The 17,630-nt window shown below is 59.2% G+C and overlaps 3 protein-coding genes across 6 annotated transcripts; 2 read left to right on the forward strand and 1 right to left on the reverse strand.

The window, feature by feature from the left end:
* Positions 1 to 960: 960 nt before the first annotated feature.
* B3GAT3 (beta-1,3-glucuronyltransferase 3) lies at positions 961 to 5,698 on the forward strand. Its single transcript, XM_060606952.3, has 5 exons — positions 961 to 1,247; positions 2,369 to 2,543; positions 3,987 to 4,347; positions 4,548 to 4,838; positions 5,195 to 5,698. Exons 1-5 carry the CDS (start codon positions 1,166 to 1,168, stop codon positions 5,291 to 5,293), a joined length of 1,008 nt encoding a protein of 335 aa, XP_060462935.1. The 5' UTR covers positions 961 to 1,165; the 3' UTR covers positions 5,294 to 5,698.
* A 149-nt stretch (positions 5,699 to 5,847) lies between these two features.
* On the reverse strand, positions 5,848 to 8,120 carry ROM1 (retinal outer segment membrane protein 1). The gene is made up of 3 exons (XM_060606951.3): positions 7,113 to 8,120; positions 6,474 to 6,720; positions 5,848 to 6,356 (listed from the first exon to the last, which is right to left on the reverse strand). Exons 1-3 carry the CDS (start codon positions 7,700 to 7,702, stop codon positions 6,138 to 6,140), a joined length of 1,056 nt encoding a protein of 351 aa, XP_060462934.1. The 5' UTR covers positions 7,703 to 8,120; the 3' UTR covers positions 5,848 to 6,137.
* A 102-nt stretch (positions 8,121 to 8,222) lies between these two features.
* Positions 8,223 to 17,610, forward strand: EML3 (EMAP like 3). 4 transcript variants are annotated; one of them, XM_060606945.3, is made up of 22 exons: positions 8,223 to 8,543; positions 9,368 to 9,539; positions 9,611 to 9,865; positions 9,963 to 10,076; positions 11,118 to 11,185; positions 11,351 to 11,474; positions 11,695 to 11,865; positions 12,063 to 12,132; positions 12,219 to 12,329; positions 12,575 to 12,670; positions 13,056 to 13,211; positions 13,367 to 13,508; positions 13,939 to 14,090; positions 14,173 to 14,298; positions 14,382 to 14,513; positions 14,980 to 15,047; positions 15,551 to 15,639; positions 15,711 to 15,808; positions 15,938 to 16,025; positions 16,551 to 16,649; positions 17,058 to 17,078; positions 17,173 to 17,610. In XM_060606945.3, the coding sequence occupies exons 1-22, from the start codon at positions 8,522 to 8,524 to the stop codon at positions 17,583 to 17,585; spliced, it is 2,787 nt and encodes a 928-aa protein (XP_060462928.3). In that variant the 5' UTR covers positions 8,223 to 8,521; the 3' UTR covers positions 17,586 to 17,610. The 4 variants fall into 4 exon arrangements, with proteins under 4 accessions (XP_060462928.3, XP_060462929.3, XP_060462925.3 ...); XM_060606946.3 differs by having other exon boundaries at positions 8,224 to 8,543; positions 9,614 to 9,865; XM_060606942.3 differs by having other exon boundaries at positions 8,228 to 8,543; positions 16,948 to 17,078; positions 17,173 to 17,494.
* Positions 17,611 to 17,630: the final 20 nt, after the last annotated feature.

Genomic DNA, 17,630 nt, shown 5'->3' on the forward strand with positions numbered 1-17,630 from the left:
ATAATAAAAAAAAAAAAATAGTGGTGACCAGAGCTGATGGGGTCCCTCTTGAATAGAAACAGCTATTTAGTCTGATGCTCTCATGAATTCCCCATTGTTTCAGTGATGGGAAATAGTTCTCTCCATTTTGTAGGCGGACGACCAGTCTCAGATTATTTTATAAGAAACTAGAGGGTTGGTTTGTTTTTTTGTTTTTTTGTTTTTCAGGGAAAATGACTCCTCAGGAAGGCTTGTGCCTATCAATAGTTAGGGTATGTGTCCTTGGAACGCTCAGCTCAAGAAATACATATATTTTTATTTATTTTGAGAGAGAGCGCAAGTGGGACAGGGGCAGAGAGAGGGAGAGAATCCCAAGCAGGCCACACTGTCAGCCCAGAGCCCATGGCAGGGCTCAAACCACCAACTGTGAGATCACGACTTGAGGCAAAGTTGGACGCTTAACCATCAAGAACTATTTCCAATTTTTTGGGAGGTGGCCCACTGCCTTGCACCCCACTCCCTACTCCCCCCTACCCTGCCCCCTATTGTCACCTGTTTAAGAAATGGTCAGAGGAAACAGTACAGATCTAGAAGGGGCAGCAAACTGCATCATGGCGATTTCGCAGTTTTTGTCAACTTTGGTTACTTGTCTGTAAAATGGGGACAATACCACCTATGTCAGGATTCTAGTGAGGAATGCATGACAGACACCCAGAGCCCAGGCCTGGCACGTGAGAAGTCCCAGATTTCATTCATTCGTGTGACGAGTGTTTGTTGAACTGTTACTGGGTGCTGTGACTGATGAATGAATGAATGAAAATAAGAAAATCTAGACACAGGGACTGGCGTTCAAGGGGAAGGTTTCAACGTCGCTCCCACCAGGCTTCTGACTGCCCGCCACGCGAGCGCGACACGCCGGATATGACGTCACCCACTCCCGTGGTTCCCAGAACTAGGCTGTGGGACCGGAAATTAACCCGGGGGGCGGTGTGCAGACTGACCGGAAGTGGGCACGGGTGGGCGCTGTCGGCCCCAGCTCCCGGGAGCCGGTGGAGAGGAGCGTGAGGAAGGCGGGACGCGGGGCGGGGCCGCTGCAGGGGCGGGGTCTGCAGGCCGGCGGGTGGGGGGCGGGGACCCCTCGTGTCCCCGGGACCCCGCCTGCCCGGGCGCCGGCGGCGGCACGGCCATGAAGCTGAAGCTGAAGAACGTGTTTCTCGCCTACTTCCTGGTGTCGATCGCCGGCCTCCTCTACGCGCTGGTGCAGCTCGGTGAGCGGGGCGGGGCGGGGGTGCGGCGGGCCCGTCCGAGGGCGCCAGCCGCCTTGCATCCCGCCCTGGGGATGAGCCCCCGCGCAGACACCATTCAGCCGGCTCGGCCCTCCGACAGCCCTCTGCGGCCGCCGGGCGCACTCCCCTCTCTAGAACGCACCGCGGCTTCCCACCGCACCTCGGATGAGATGCAGACTCCTTCCCAGAGTCCGCAAGGCCCCGCATGATCTGTTGCCGTCCTCCTTTCCAACCCCATTTCCTTCCCCACTCGCTCGCTCTGCTCCGGCCACACAAGCTGCATGACAGTTTCTCGAAAAGCCCACGCTCATTGCTGTCTCAAGCTCTTAACCTGTTCCTTCTGGCTGCAGTGCTTTTCTCCCAGCTCTTTCCTGGCCGCCTCTTTCTCATCCTTCAGGTCTCAGCTCAAATGTCACCGCCTCAGAGAGGCCTTCCCTGACCACCTTAGCTAGATTAACTCTTCTTTTTCTGGATTCTCTTTTATTCTCTATCTTAAATGTTTCCTTCGTGGCCCTTATCACAATTTGTAATGATTTTACTAATGTGTTTCTTTGCTCAGTGTCTGCCTCCTCCACTAAACTGAAAGCTCCGTGAAGGCAGGGACCGTGTCTGTTTTACTCCCTGCTGTATCCCCAGCACCTAAGGCTGTGCCTTCTACGAGGAGCATTCAATAAATATTTATCCAATAACGGAATCAATGAATTTTATGAGTCTTTGGTTATAGAGCCAAGGGAACAGATTGAATGTTGCCTCTTACTCGGAGATTTAGGGACCAGGCTTGATCCTCAGGTATTTAAAAGACCGCCCTGTTTCAGGAGATTGACTTCTTTATGGCTCCAGAAGGCAACATTAAGGACCAGCAGGTAGAAGGGATGGAGGCAGATGATCAGCTCGATATCGGAATGAAAGCTGCAACAGATGGAATGTATTGAAGTTGGAGAGGGCTGCTGATTGAGACCGCCAGGGATGTAGAAGAGGCTGTTGGGGAAGTTGTCAGGAGATGACTGCACTGGCTAGGAGTTGAACGAGAAGGTTATGCCCCTCTGGGATGCTCAACGTGCTGTGTGTGGTTCTCTGCCCCCATCCCTGCTTCCTGGGACCAGGCCAGCCATGTGACTGCCTCCCTCCCCTGCGGGCAGCAGCAGAACAGCTTCGGCAGAAGGATCTGAGGATTTCCCAGCTGCAGGCTGATCTCCGTCGCCCACCCCCTGCCCCTGCCCAGCCCCCTGAACCTGAGGCCCTGCCTACTATCTATGTTGTTACCCCCACCTACGCCAGGTACGGGCTCTGGTACGCCCAGGAGGCCTGGCACTGGCCAGGAGGTGGGGGTTGGGGAGGAGTCTGGGGAGTCACCGGGCCAGGGGGTGTTTCTCAAACTAGGGCACGCCAAGTGACAGGATAAATGAGCCACATCTTTCCTCAAAGATGTGTGAGAAAATGGTTGTTTTTCCATTGAAATGGACAGGGGTACACTGGGAAATAGAATACACAGCTCCTGCCAAAGTTTGAGATAGAGCCATATAGTTTCAAAGAAACGTTGAGCTTGCCCGAGTTCACTCTCTCTCAGGGATCCTTTGGGGAGAAAGCTTGAGCACCCCTGACTCAATTGAAATAGAAAAGGCCTTGGCCTTATGTCATGCCAGTTACGCCAGCTGTGATTTACAGTGTGTTTACTCTCTACCAGGCACTGTGCTAAGGGCTCTCCTTTCTTTTTTTTTTTAATTTTTAATGTTTATTTATTTCTGAGACAGAGAGAGACAGAGCATGAGTGGGGGAAGGGCAGAGAGAGAGAGAGGGAGACACAGAATCCGAAGCAGGCTCCAGGCTCTGAGCTGTGAGCGCAGAGCCCAACGCGGGGCTCGAACTCACAAACCGTGAGATCATGACCTGAGCCGAAGTCAGTCGCTCAACCGACTGAGCCACCCAGGCACTCCTACTTTTTAAATTTTTTTAAAATTAAATATAGCTTTATTATTGATACAAACCAACTGGGGAACATGGTTTTGGGTCTGTCGCTAAAGAGCCTACTAACTCCTCCCTGGAATCAGATGGCTGACCCGTCTAGGCACAGCCAGCTGTCAACCCCATCCCCTTACACACATGCAACACCAACCCTGGGACGGACAGACTGTTCTGAAGGATCAAGAAGCCTAGAAGAATAACCTGGGCCACACCTTCCCAGTTTCTTGTCTAAACTCTGGAAAATTCCCTGGAGAGGAAGGAGGCAAAGGACTCCTCTAAATACCTCTATCTGGAAACCCAAGCACAGGAGGAAGAGGACCTGGTCCTAAGGGTATTTTAGAAAGTCATTATAATTTAATCTTCAAGATGACATTGTTGTAAAGTACTGTTCATCCCATTTGATAGCAGAGGAAACAGGTTTGGGGAGATCTGACCCATTTCCCCCCAGTGTCTTACCTAATAAGTAACAGACCTGGCATTCAAACCCAGAGCTGTCTGATTCCAAAGCCTGTGCCCCTTAACGTGTAGTCTCCCACAGCCAGAGCCCTTGGGTTGAGGCGAGTGACAGACACGGGCTGTACGAACAGGGGAGGTGAATGAATGCAGTGTGAAATTGACAAGCGAGAAAAGGAGTTTGGATATTGGCTGGGGAAAGACCACGGGGGATACTAGAAGGGGCTCAGGAGAAGCTATGTATACTGGCTGGAGTGAGTAAACGGTGCCCACCCCTCGCCCTCCTCTTCATCTCTCCCCCTGCAGGCTGGTGCAAAAAGCAGAGCTGGTGCGGCTGTCCCAGACGCTGAGCCTGGTGCCCCGGCTGCACTGGCTGCTGGTGGAGGATGCTGAAGGCCCCACCCCATTGGTCTCTGGGCTGCTGGCGGCCTCCGGCCTCCTCTTCACACACCTGGCAGTCCTCACCCCCAAGGCCCAGCGGCTCAGGGAGGGTGAGCCAGGCTGGGTTCGGCCCCGTGGTGTAGAACAACGGAACAGGGCCCTGGACTGGCTCCGGAGAGGAGGGGGCGCCGTCGGGGGAGAGAAGGACCCCCCCCCAGCCGGCACCCGGGGAGTCGTATACTTTGCTGATGATGACAACACCTACAGCCGGGAGCTCTTTGAAGAGGTGAGCACCGGAGGTGGGGGGGGATCGGGAGGGAGGCCAGGCGGGGCCAGCTTTGCCTGTTGCCCTGGTTACCAGTGTTGCTCTAGGCTGCTGTGTGAGGAGGGGGAGCAGTGGGCCGGAGTGACCCCAGCGGTCCTTCCTGCTGCTCCCTTGTCCCTGGGCCACCCCGTGTCTGTTTCGTCTCTTCTGACCTCTCATAGATGCGCTGGACCCGTGGTGTCTCAGTGTGGCCTGTGGGGCTGGTAGGCGGCCTGCGATTTGAGGGCCCTCGGGTACAGGATGGCCGGGTTGTGGGCTTCCACACGGCATGGGAGCCCAACAGGCCCTTTCCAGTGGATATGGCAGGATTCGCTGTTGCCCTGCCCTTGCTGTTGGCAAAGCCCAACGCCCAGTTTGATGCTACTGCTCCCCGGGGCCACCTGGAGAGCAGTCTCCTGAGCCACCTCGTGGATCCCAAGGACCTGGAGCCGCGAGCTGCTAACTGCACTCGGGTAAGGGGTGAAGGCGGGCAGAACTCTGGCTTTGGGATACGGCAAGGTGATGGGGGGAAAGTGGAGTAAGGCCTTGGGGAGGAGGATCACAGGGTGGGTGTTTGAACCACGAGGGACCTTCCAGGGCCCGGACTCAACCTTGCCGACAGCACTACTGCAGGGGAAGCTGGGAGCCAGGGAAGGAAAGTGGTCCCCTGGGCACCCATGTAGCACAGAGCCGGTGAGGGGCCTCTATTTTAGAGGCACTAAAGCCTCCTGCCATTCACGCTTTGGAGCCAACGCTGTGTGTGTAGAGGGGGTGAGTGGGTCCACTCTACACAGAGGGCCCAGTTCTAACCGAAAGCCTCCTGGGACAGGTTCTGGTGTGGCATACGCGGACGGAGAAGCCCAAGATGAAGCAGGAGGAGCAGTTGCAGCGGCAGGGCCGAGGCTCAGACCCAGCTGTCGAGGTGTGATGGCAGGCCCCACCCTGACTACCACCTCCTCAGGCACAGACCTGGCGGACTGGGCCCCTGGCCTGCCCAGGATCCGGTTTTCCTAGTCCTGACCCCTCAGAGCCGGGGCGGTGGCCCCTCTGCCCCCTCAGCCCCAGGGCATGGCCCAGCTGCTTCGCCCCTCCCCCAGCCTGCCATGTGGCACTGCCCACAGGCTGGGGACAAGCAGCCCTTGTATTGAGCCAGGTCAGCCCTGTCTGGGGCGGAGCAGAAGGACAGGCACTCAGGAGGGAGGGCTGCTGAGCAACCGGGCAACTCACTGGGGCTGGGCATGCCCTGGGGGGCTGGAGGAGCTGGGCTGGACCCTCCCCACCTGAGCATGCTGACCCCCTCTCCTACCTCCAGAATAAAAGATCTCAAGCTGGAGGGGCCTGTGGTTTCCTTCATTCCACACATTCTGGCTCTTGCATTTAAGATCCTTCCCAGAGTCGAAACCCAGGAGTCCTGGCTTCTCTATCAGACAGAAATCAATTCTCCCAGGGCCCCCCAACCCCCTTGAAAGGAAGATCGGTGGCTTCAGTGCAAAAAGCTTTATTGAGTCTCTGTGCCAGGAGCAGTCGCCAGCCCTTCCCGTGTCGCTTTCCCATCACCCTGTGTTTTCTCTGTTCCCCACTGGTTCCAGCCGCAGGGGCTAAGCCCCGGCCACCTAGTTTTCCTGCCGCCCCCAGTCCAGCTCGGTGACTATCCTTAACCCCTCTAATCCCAGGGACCCCCCCTCCCCCACCTGGAGCCTTGGTATGGAGTTGTGAGGTTTTCAGTGTTTGTCCATCCCTCCCCTTCCCCCCTCCCATTCCCCATCAGGCCACTAGGCCTCAGGTGGACCCTCCTTAGGAGGTGCCTCTTCCGGTGGGGTCTCCTCAGGTGCCGGCCTGTGAGCAACCCCTCCCTGTCGCCACGCTGTTTGCAACATGTCTTTCAGCCCGCTGGGAAAGAGGTAGCCCTGGGTCTCTCCCTCCCCATCGATGACTCCTCCGAGCCCCTCCAGTGCTGTCTGCAGGTACCGCAGGCCCAGGAGCACCAGAGTCTGTGGGGGAAAAGCAAAGGGAAAGAGGTCAGTGAGGGTCCACCGCACCAGGGGCCAGAGCTGGAGGCAGCGAGGAGGCCCAGGTGGAGGCAGCCCTCAGACACTTTGCTGACTCACCTGCAGCAGGAAGGTGACAGCCAGCATGCTGCCCAGCGTGCTCGCCAAACCCTGCAGGTGCCCCAGCAGCACCCCGTGGCATCCTTGCGCCCAGAGGTTTAGGTTGGGCTGACGCGGATCAAAGAGCGGGTGGGCATGGGGGTCTGAGAGCCGGTTTTGCAGGCAAGGTCTGGGTGAGTGGGGGTTGCAGCAGGAGAAAGGGACACCGTCGATCAGATACAGGCCCTCCACGTTGCTCTGGATGCGGCTGCAAAGGGAGGGGGCAGGGGAGTTAGGGTGTCTGGAAGTCGAGGCCTGGAGGAAAGGCTGCCGGGCACAGGAATGGAGAAGGGAAACAGGAAAAAGACCTTCACTGACTGGTTTGCTGTGTGCCAGGCGTGCATAATTCATTTATCCTCACAATAAGTCTGTAAGATCGTTCCCATTAGCTCCATTCTACAAATGAGGAAATGGGCCCAGAGCTGTTTGGTAACATGCCCTGGGTCACACACCTGATAGATAGCAGATCTGTAACCCAGTCTCTCGATCACTAGGCTCTATTTACTTCCTATCTGGGTAAGGTGGGTTTCAAGGGATGGGGAGGAGGAAAAGGAGGGGAAGGAGGCCAGGAGGAGGGGGGCGGGGGAATAAGACACTCACTCCACCACGTCCTGGTCATTGGGATCCAAGTAACGGCTGCTGACCCACTGGACCCCAAACCAATCCTTGTACCCGTGGCGCCCGCAGCAGTGGTGCCTCAGCTGCAGCTCATCCAACAGCCGTTTGGCATGACAGTGTCCGGGCACCTCTGTGTCTTTGTAGTGAACCAAGGCAGTCCCCAGGCCCTCCTCCAGCCCTGTGTCCAGACTCCCAGGTAAAGCCAGGGCCAGTCCCAGGGCCAGGACCAGAAGACCCCCGCCCCCAGCAGTGCCAACCACGAGCAGCGGGCCTAGGACCTTCCGCCAGGGAGGGTATTGAGCTGCGTCCAGACTGGCCCTGCTGGTCCCTGCACCCACCAGTCCTGTGCCCAAAGCCACCGCACCAGCTGCCAGGGCAACCCGGGGCAGGGCAGCAAATGGGCAGGAGGGAGCCAAGAAGGTGCTGAGGTGCCACAGCTGGACCTGGAGGTGCCCGCTATAGACGAGGGTGAGGCCACCGGCCAGCGCCAGCAGCCAGGAGAGGAGCCAGAGCCCCTGTGCCAGACGGATGCGGGGCTGGAGGGGCAGCACCAGGGGCAACACCGGCGCCATCTCCCATCTCTGCCCAAGGGAAAGCAGAGCTCTCAGGGACTAGGGTTGGCCGGCGCAGGGTGCTGAGTCAGCCCAGCCCGGCTTGAGCTGGGCTAATGCCATCCTGACCCCAATACCCTGGGAATCCTCCCACCCCCATCCTTAATAACCCGCTGCCCTGGCCCCTGCCAGCCCCAATTCGAGATGCCTTGGCCTTGCCCCTTAGGAAAAGCCCCGCCCCCGGGCTAAGGGCCCATTTCATGACCCCGCCCCTGCCCCCTCGCGGAAGTGGGGAGGGGCCGGTCGGCTCTGCCCCTAGGGGCTAGGGGCAGGGACTCCGGGACCAGAGAGGACCCCAGGGATTCAGGGGGCGGGGATCCCGGAAGGGCCTGGAGGGCGGAGGCCCAGAGGGGGTCCGGGGGTCAGCGGGTTAGCCCTGCCCGGGGACTGAGCCGCGAGGCCCGGACAGGGAGGGGTTACCAGGCGGCCCGGCCCCCCCCATCTCGTCCCGCCCCCCCTCCCGCGCTTCCTGGCGGCTCCGCGTCCGGCGCCTGTTTGTGCCGCGGCGCTGGGGCCCCGGACGGCCCCGCCACCCCACCCCCGGGAGCCGAGAGCGGCCCCGGGAGAGTCCGAGGCCCCGGCGGGTCCTGGAGCCTGCCGCCCCCGCTCCACAGCGCCCCCTCCAGGCCCTTTCCCCGCGCCCGACAGCGCCCCCGGGGGGTGGCACGGCACCCTTGCGCGCGCGCCCCGGGGTGCTTCCCCTTCCCCTCTCCCTGGCCATGGCCCCGGCGGCTTAGAAGCCTCCTCCGCCGCCGCCGCTCGGAGCAAGCCGGGGGCCGGATGGACGGGGCCGGGGGGCCCGGTGAGTACGGGGCGGGGCGGGCGGCGTGCCCCTTCCCGGAGCGCCGGCCGGTCGGCCGCTGCCTGTGCCCGACGGCTGTCTGGCGGCGTCCCCGCGTGCTCCTCGGCCTCAGGGGTTCTGAGCATCCTCCACTGTTCCTCAGGTCGCTCTCCCTAGTTATTTGGATCTCCTACTGTCATTTCGAACTTCCTCAACGTCATCCTATTCCCCATGTTATTCTGGGCCCCTCGATGTTTGTCTGCCCCCTATGTTATTCCGGGCCTCTTCTCATGGTATTTCGGGTCGTTTTACTTCTGACCCGTTACCCTGGGACCTTCACTGTGACTCCGTCTCCACCGATACCCTCTCCTGTCATTCTCGATCTCTCCTCCTGGTCCTGTGAGCCCTCAGATGACTGTACTCTTCGGGGCGCCCTCTGCTTTTCGCGCCCCCTTCTCAGTTTCTCTGCCTGCATTGGAGACCTGAGCTTTGCTCTGGGGTGGGCCGTCATCCCGCGCCGGCGCTGCGCCTCCCTCTGTGGTTCCCACGTTCCTGGGCAGTACTCCATATTTTCCCCCTGGTACTCCATGGTACTCCCTGTCTTTGCGGAGGTTGAGACAGCAGCAGGAAGGGAGCCTTGCCAGGCTCCTCGCCTGCCCTGCCAGAAGGAGGCCCTTGATTCTCTACCACCCGCCTCCTCCCCTCCGGGCCAGCCTCCAAGCCCGGGGCTGCTTGAAGGGGGTAGTCCTATCGGACGAATGCAAGGTCGGAGAGAAGTCAGAATCCCCTCAACCCTTTTCTTCAGGTGGTGGGTACATTCTGAGTGCTTCTTGCCCTTTTCCCAGGTGAGGGCCCTGCTCAGGAGGCCCTGCAGTCCTTGAGCCGGCGGCTTCAGGTGCAGGAGAAGGAGATGGAGCTGGTTAAGGCGGCCCTGGCAGAAGCCCTCCGCCTGCTGCGGCTGCAGGCGCCCCCGAACTCCCTGCAGGACCCTGGCGCCCCAGCTCCTACAAGGGACAGGTAGGCAGGTTGTCACGCCCTCTTCTTCCGAGGGCCTCTGGGGGCATCAGGTTGACTCACTGTCTCCCCAGCAGCCCTGCAGCCCCCCCAGGACTGCCACCCACGTGCAGCCCCTCCTTGGTGAGCCGGGGCACCCAGACGGAGACAGAGGTTGAGATGCAGCCGTCCCCTGGACCCCCCGGCCTGAGCAATGGGCCCCCAGCCCCACAGGGGGGCAGTGAAGAGCCTAGTGGGACCCAGTCTGAAGGAGGGGGCAGCAGCAGCAGTGGTTCCCCTGGCCCCCCAGGGATCCTCAGGCTTGTGCAGCCCCCACAGCGCGTTGACACGTAAGTGTCCCGTGGCAGGGGCCAGGAGGGCCGGCGGAGGGACTGGGAAGCGCGAGGAGAGGGAACGATCTTTACCAGCTCACTATGCTCCTACCAGGCCACGGAGAAATTCTTCCTCCTCCTCATCCCCCTCAGAGCGGCCTCGGCAGAAACTCTCCCGGAAGGCAGCTTCCTCGGCCAACCTGTTATTGCGGTCAGGGAGCACGGAGAGGTGGGCGAGGCTCCCGCCACCCCCAACCCGCCCCACCCCACGCTCAGGCTCTTGACTTTCCACATCCCTCACCTCACTTCCCTGGGTGGGGTGGGGGGACCTCATCGCCCAACATGAAGGAAGGAACAAGCCCCCCAGGGGCGCCTGCTGTGTACCCGGCACTGTGCTAAACCCTCGACCTCCTCCATCTCATTCAGTTCCCACGACATCCTTGGGGGGGTAGGTGGTCTCATGGTGTTCATTGTCCAGGCGAGGAAGCAGGCTCAGAGAGGGTAAGTCATTTGTCTCGGGTCACACAGCCAGAACTAGGATCTGAACCCTCCTCTCCCTGACTTCATTTCCATCATATCACCACATACCTTCCAGGATTCCGAGAGGTCCCAAAAAGCTCTCGCGATTTTCCTGGATGACCGTTTTTGGAGTTTTCCCCCCACTGCCCCTCACCGCCCCCCCCTACCCCCAACCACGCTTTATTTCTACAGAGCAAGGGGGAAATTCTAGTGGCTGAACACAGTTGTCTCAGAGTCTGTACAGGCCCCAGGACACCTGAGTGTTCATTCTAGCCATGTCCTCGGTTTCCCCTGTATTCTCAGAAGAGAAGTCACTACGTTTTTGATCTAATGACAGCTATCTGTGGAATTCACCTGTTACTTTCCCCTTGAGAGATAAAGACTTTCTTGCTGACCTCCCAGATCCCTGAAAGGCAGGGCTGGTGTACATTCTGGATTCACTTTGGTCCCATTTTACCGATGGAGAAATGAAAAGGTCAACCAGAAGCCTGGTAGTCTAGAGGAAAGGGCTCCCCCCTGTCATGCGGCCGCACTGGCTCTTACAAGCTTTATGGCCTGAATCTTCTCATCTCTTACATGGAGCTGAGAGTCCCCATCTACTCTGGGGCCCCGAATGCTCCGAATGCAAACTAAAAGCCTGCAGAGATGACTCTGTAGGTCTCTGGAGTAACCTCCTTTCTTGTGTCCTGCCCTTCCCCACTTAGGTCTTGGGCCCTGACCCCATCCCTATGCTTTTCTCTCTTCCCAACAGCCGTGGGGGGAAAGACCCCCTCTCCAGCCCCGGGGGTCCTGGGTCTCGGAGAAGCAACTACAATTTGGGTACGTACAGAGGAGTGAATAACTTGGATGACAGTGTTAGGGTTTGGGCGACAGCCCTGAGAGCTATTTTGGGGGACCTGTGAGGTGTGGTGGGTAGAGTTCTGCTCTGGCTTTCCTGGAAGGGAGGCTGCAGGGTGGTGGTTGACACCCCCCTTTTCTCTGTAGAAGGCATCTCAGTGAAGATGTTCCTTCGCGGCCGCCCCATTACCATGTACATCCCGTCTGGCATCCGCAGCCTTGAGGAGCTGCCCAGCGGCCCACCCCCGGAGACCCTCAGCCTTGACTGGGTGTATCCTGCCCCCTCCAATCCCCCAGGAGCCACCTTAACCATCTTGGGAACCCCCCCTTCTTTATGGTTTCCCCCTGGACCTGCGGGATCAGGGAGCCCTCTGAATCCTCCCCTACCACCCTCTGCCGATGGTGCTGCCAGCCAGAAGGGCTTCCGTTGCCCCCTCTTCCTCATTCTGCCCTTGATCTGACCCTTTCCTTGACTGTGATCCCCACTCCAGTTACGGGTACAGGGGTCGTGACTCCCGCTCTAATCTGTTTGTGCTGCGCTCTGGGGAGGTGGTCTACTTTATCGCCTGTGTGGTGGTGCTGTACCGGCCCGAGGGAGGCCCAGGGGGTCCTGGAGGTGGCGGCCAGCGACATTACCGGGGCCACACGGACTGTGTTCGATGGTGAGGGGCCTGGGACCTGGGAGTGGGTGGGCGGCTCTAGGCGTGGGGATGGTGGGCTTGGCAGGAGCAGGGTCTGGGTCGGTGTGGAGGAGCAGGAGAGTAGAGTCGCCTTGCTGCTCTGCAAGCATGGAGAAGGTGTCCTGAAGGGTCTTGAGAGACCGACCCCCTTCCCTAGAGTGTCTCCTCCCCCCACTTAGTCTGGCCGTCCACCCCGATGGTGTTCGTGTAGCCTCAGGACAGACAGCTGGAGTGGATAAAGATGGAAAGGTAAGACCAAAGCCCAACACCAGGCAGACAGGATGAAATTCCAGCCTGGCTTTCCTTCATACCCCTGACCCCTTCTCCTCTCCCAGCCCCTGCAGCCTGTGGTTCACGTCTGGGACTCAGAGACACTGCTGAAGCTGCAGGAGATTGGACTGGGGGCCTTCGAGCGGGGCGTGGGAGCCCTGGCCTTTTCAGTTGCGGTGAGCTGACCCCAAAGCCTCTAGACCCCCATCTTCCTTGCCCAGGAACCTCATTCTTGCACTTCACCGGGAAGCCTCAGAAGTTCTGGCCTTCCTGAACCTGACTCCGCCGGTTCTCCTGAGAAAGGAGCAGGTGTCCCCTTCTCCTGCCCGCTCAACTTGTGATGGCAGCCCTTGCCTAATGACCATGAACCCACAGACTTCTAGCCCTCACTCGGCCCCTCCGATGTGTCCCCCATTCTCAGGATCAGGGTGCTTTTCTTTGTGTGGTGGATGATTCCAATGAGCACATGCTGTCCGTGTGGGACTGCAGCCGGGGCACAAAGCTGGCTGAGATCAAGGTGAGGAGTCCAGGCGGCCTGGCGGGGCACCGTGGTTAGGGGCCTGGGGGCAGTGAAGTATAGAGAGCTGCAGACTTACCCATACGTTGACTTCCTTTCTGGCTGGGTCACCTGGAGGAAGCCCCCTAGCCTCTCTGAGGCTGTAAACGGGGATTTCAGAAGTTCTGGCTTCCCGAGGGATAATGTCTTAGGCATTAGGGTGGTTCTGGCATCGTGAGTGACAGGGAGGGGTGCCCTGAGGGGACCAGGGTCTGGGTCCAGAAGGAAGGCTTGTCCTCGGGTTTCAGGATATCAGCAGACCGGCTGTCAGGCTGCAAACTGAAGAGTCAAGTCAAGTGAAGGTGCTCAGGGCTTGGGGTGGCTGAATCTGGTATCTTCCCTTCAGAGTACAAATGACTCAGTCTTGGCCGTTGGCTTCAGCCCTCGCGACAGCAGCTGCATTGTCACCAGTGGGAAATCGCACGTCCACTTCTGGAACTGGAGTGGAGGAGCAGGGGTTCCTGGGAACGGGACTCTCACCCGGAAACAGGGTGTCTTTGGGGTGAGGCGTGGATGGGTGTGGGGTGGGGTGGGGGGAGGACAGAGTGGGGATGGAAGCATTGGTCTGAATACCTTAGACCCTGATACCACCCAGCTGGCAAGGGTCTGTGACTTTCAGTCTTTGGCCTTCCCTTTGATCTCTGCTCTCTCCCCTAGAAATACAAGAAACCCAAGTTTGTCCCTTGCTTTGTGTTCCTCCCGGATGGGGACATTCTTACTGGGGACTCAGAGGGGAACATTCTCACCTGGGGACGGAGCCTCTCAGATGCCAGGACCCCAGGCAGGGGTGGGGCCAAAGGTATGTGGTTGGGGGTGGCACCTGGGAAGTCTAGTACCCCAGAGGGTGTCTGTGGGAAACAGAGGATTTTCCTTTTCCTTTTTTTTTTTTTTTTTTTTAACCATGAGAATTGATAGATCTCTGTGGACCCTCTAGAAAGGCCGGCTGGAAGGGTAGGGGCGACACGGCTGGGGCTTTGGCGTCTGCCAGATCCTGGGTTCAGATTCCAGTTTTGCCACTAGTTGCGTGGCCTTTAGGAAGTTACCTCACTTCTTTGAGCCTCGGTTGTTCAGTCTGTAAAGTGGGTAAAATAATAGCTGAGGATCAGAGATCACATTCAGTAGGTGCTCAGCGGCTAGGAGTTATTATTGTGTTGTGACGGCCAAGGCTGCCTCTGTTCCCCACTTCCCTGTACCCCCACAGCATGACCCACTCGTGACTTTGCCAACAGAGACCTATGGGATTGTGGCCCAGGCCCATGCTCACGAAGGTTCCATCTTTGCCCTGTGTCTCCGGCGGGATGGGACTGTACTGAGTGGTGGCGGACGGGACCGCCGGCTGGTCCAGTGGGGGCCGGGATTGGTGGCTCTCCAGGAGGCTGAGGTGAGGGCTAGCCTGGGGTCGAAGGAGGGAGTGGGGAGAGGAATGGCCAGGGGGCCCCTGACTTCATGCCACCGTTCTGCAGATCCCTGAACACTTTGGGGCTGTGCGGGCCATTGCTGAGGGGCTGGGCTCCGAGCTGCTGGTGGGAACCACGAAGAATGCATTGCTGAGGGGAGATCTGGCGCAGGGCTTCTCCCCTGTAATCCAGGTTGGAGGGCCAAGGGCTCCAGGGAGGAGGGTGGGAAGTGCTACTGAGGAGGGGCAGAGGTAACAGCCCGTGATCTGCTGCAGGGTCACACGGATGAGCTCTGGGGGCTCTGCACACATCCCTTCCAGAACCGTTTTCTCACCTGTGGCCATGACCGACAACTCTGCCTGTGGGATGGGGAGGGCCATGCGCTGGCCTGGAGCATTGACCTCAAGGTAGAGCCCCGTGTCCCTGGATCCCCAGTGCCACACCCACCATGGCTTCTGTGGACACCACTCCTTCCCCAGCATCCCTCTTCCTTCTCCCAGGGGCAGCCACTTTGTACTGGTATGGCTGTGTTGGCTACCAAAATCTGCATTCTTCTGTGCAGATGCCTCCAGTGTCCCCTAGGCACTGTCCCCTCCCCCTTACCCCCAAACCCCCAGACCTCCCTTTGATCCAGCAACAAATGGTTAATCTCTGGCACAGCCTCCTAGCTCAGTTCTGGTTGTTAAATATGTTGAGTATCACCTAGTTTAGGCTCCAGTGACACCCTGCCTCCACCCCAGGTCTACTGTCCCTCTCCTCCCTGTCTCATCCTTGGGAGGAGAAGGCTTTGGTGTTACCAACATGACGAGGTGTCTGTCCGGGAACCTTCACTAGAAAGGCATCTTCTTGAATTCACCTTCTCCCCCCTCCCAGGAGACTGGTCTCTGTGCTGACTTCCACCCCAGCGGGGCAGTTGTGGCCGTAGGACTGAACACAGGGAGGTGAGAGGAGCCAGGATTCCTGGGAGGGGAAAGCAGGAGCTTTGGGAAGGGCCCCTGGTAATGGGGTGGCAGGGGAGGAGTGTGGCTCAGGAGCCCCAACCGCACCTTCTCGTTCCTCAGTGCTTTTCTCTGCAGCCCGGGCCTCCCCTGCTCTGCTTGTGGCAACTGTCATCACACCCAACCACTCTCCCCTCTGAGCCTGGGAGTGGCAGCTTAGGATAGAAAAGCTGTGGGGGATAGGAGGGACATGGGAGAGACTGACACAGGGAAGTGACAGGCTTACAGACTCCATAAGGTTCCTGTATTCTTTTCTTAGAGGCATCAGAAGCCCCTCACTCTTTCTCTCTCCTTAGCGTCTTCCGATTTCCTGGCATAAGAATGTAGCGGCAACCTGTCTACATCACAGCCTTTCTGTTGGCGTCTCTGACGCTCTCCAACTTGCCAACCCCCACGTTGCCCAGGATGGGTAACCTCACGCCTGCTTTCCACCCCCTCCCTTCCAGGTGGCTGGTTTTGGACACAGAGACCAGGGAGATCGTGTCTGATGTCACTGATGGCAATGAGCAGCTCTCAGTGGTCCGGTACAGCCCAGGTGGGAGCCACCCCCACCCTGGACCCAGACCTGTCCCTGGCCCTTCCCTCTCTGAGTGACTGTCTTTATAGATGGGTTGTACCTGGCCATCGGTTCCCATGACAACATGATCTACATCTATAGCGTTTCCAGTGAGGGTGCCAAGTCCAGCCGCTTTGGCCGCTGTGTGGTGAGGAAGCCGGGGTGGAGGGTGGGGCATTGCCATAGCAGGTAAACTGGAAGGGCTCTCATGCACTAAGGGGGACCTGGGGATGGGAAATGGTAGCTACATGTTTAGTCTCTTGACCCTTGCTCCCAGGGTCACTCCAGCTTCATCACTCACCTTGACTGGTCCAAAGATGGGAATTTCATCATGTCCAATTCTGGGGACTATGAGATCCTTTACTGTGAGTGGCTGTAGGGGAGAGCATGGGGAATGGGTAATCGGCTGGGTTTTGTTTCGGGGTGGGAGGCTCCTGGTTGGGAGGGGACGAAGAGTATGTAGGCAGCTCCAGGTAGAGATGGGGCTGAAGTGGAGTTGGAATTGTTCAGGTAGGAGAAATATTGTGAATTGAAAAGCCCTACACGGTTTTACACCATGCCTTTCCCCACGAGGACTTGAGGGAGTTGAGGAACGTACTAGGAAAAGATTGTTTAGGACAAGTTTCTCAGCAGGTGTGGAGGAATTGACTTAGCCAGGGAGGAAGAACTGATGAGAAGCTGTTAGGGGAACTTCAGAACTTCAGGATTCAGGAAGTGCATGGGGCTGGGTTTTGCCCTGGGCTGAGGGCTACCAAGGTGACCAGATCACATGCCATTACCTCAAGCTAGTCTTTCCAACCTACCCTTCCCGGTGGGTGGGTCGGTGGGTGGGTGTCTTGCCAACCCGAGGGCAGGGGGAGAGCTGAGTTGGGTGGGCTCCCTCCCCCCAGGGGACGTGGCTGGAGGCTGCAAGCTGCTGAGGAATCGCTATGAGAGCCGAGACCGGGAGTGGGCCACCTACACCTGCGTGCTGGGCTTCCATGTCTATGGTGAGCAGGGCCTCCGAACCTTGCGGGGTGGGGTGGGGTGGGGTGGGGTGTGCGGGGTAAGGTGGAGCCCGCACTGGGCTCGGAATGCTGGGCATGTGTCAGAGGGGTGGGTGTCAAGAAACCGGCAGATCCAGCCCAGGAGGCCCCTCTGGCCCTCGGTGGCTGCCGGGACCGGGAAGGATTGCCTGGAACGCGGCCGGTGGGCGGCCTCGGCTGCCTGACCGCCGGAAACGGTGCGGAGCCTGGGCGGTGGGTGGCCGCGGGGAGGAGGCCATACTGAGGCCGGCTGCTGTGCTAGGCGTGTGGCCAGACGGCTCGGATGGCACCGACATCAACTCCCTGTGCCGCTCCCACAACGAGCGAGTGGTGGCCGTGGCCGACGACTTCTGCAAAGTGCACCTGTTCCAGTACCCGTGCGCGCGCGCCAAGGTGAGGCCTCCAGGGGCCTCTGGGGCCGGGCGGGCGGGGGCCGCCGGGTCCAGGGCTCCCCGGCCGCCGCAGCTCGGTCTTCTTTCCCGCCCAGGCTCCGAGCCTCGTGTACGGCGGTCACGGCAGCCACGTGACCAGCGTCCGGTTCACGCACGACGACTCGCACCTCATCTCGCTGGGCGGCAAGGACGCCAGCATCTTCCAGTGGCGAGTGCTGGGCGCTGGGGGCGCGGGGCCGGCGCCCGCCACGCCCTCTCGAACCCCCTCCCTGTCCCCCGCCTCCTCTCTCGATGTCTGACCGCTGCCGGAGGGGAGCCACCGGCCCTGCGGCGCGGCCCCGCCCACCCGAAACCCCCAGGACCAGGGGCCGACTTTTCCTCGACTTCGAGACATTCCCGATCGCGCGTTTCCCTGGAGGGGGCGAACGGCACCCCCGCACACACTGTAGAGACCCGCTGGCTGAGCCGGGCAGCCCCAGCCTGGGCCCTGACTCCTGCCGCCTGCTGAGGGGCAATAAACCAAAAGCAAAGTCGCCTCCCAGTCCTTTTGTGG

This window comes from Panthera onca, chromosome D1 (assembly GCF_046562875.1).
Source record: "Panthera onca isolate mPanOnc1 chromosome D1, mPanOnc1 haplotype 2, whole genome shotgun sequence".
NCBI lineage: Eukaryota > Metazoa > Chordata > Mammalia > Carnivora > Felidae > Panthera > Panthera onca.

Coding starts and splice junctions, on each gene's coding strand:
- EML3 (XM_060606945.3), top strand. CDS start 8,522: ATGGACGGGGCCGGGGGGCCCG. Junction 8,544..9,367: donor GGACGGGGCCGGGGGGCCCG/GTGAGTACGGGG, acceptor CCCTTTTCCCAG/GTGAGGGCCCTGCTCAGGAG. Junction 12,330..12,574: donor CCCTGGCCTTTTCAGTTGCG/GTGAGCTGACCC, acceptor CCCCATTCTCAG/GATCAGGGTGCTTTTCTTTG.
- ROM1 (XM_060606951.3), bottom strand. CDS start 7,702: ATGGCGCCGGTGTTGCCCCTGGTGCTGCCCCTCCAGCCCCGCATCCGT. Junction 6,721..7,112: donor AATGACCAGGACGTGGTGGA/GTGAGTGTCTTA, acceptor CTCCCTTTGCAG/CCGCATCCAGAGCAACGTGG. Junction 6,357..6,473: donor CTGTCACCTTCCTGCTGCAG/GTGAGTCAGCAA, acceptor TTTCCCCCACAG/ACTCTGGTGCTCCTGGGCCT.
- B3GAT3 (XM_060606952.3), top strand. CDS start 1,166: ATGAAGCTGAAGCTGAAGAACGTGTTTCTCGCCTACTTCCTGGTGTCG. Junction 1,248..2,368: donor CTACGCGCTGGTGCAGCTCG/GTGAGCGGGGCG, acceptor TCCTGGGACCAG/GCCAGCCATGTGACTGCCTC. Junction 2,544..3,986: donor GTTACCCCCACCTACGCCAG/GTACGGGCTCTG, acceptor CTCCCCCTGCAG/GCTGGTGCAAAAAGCAGAGC.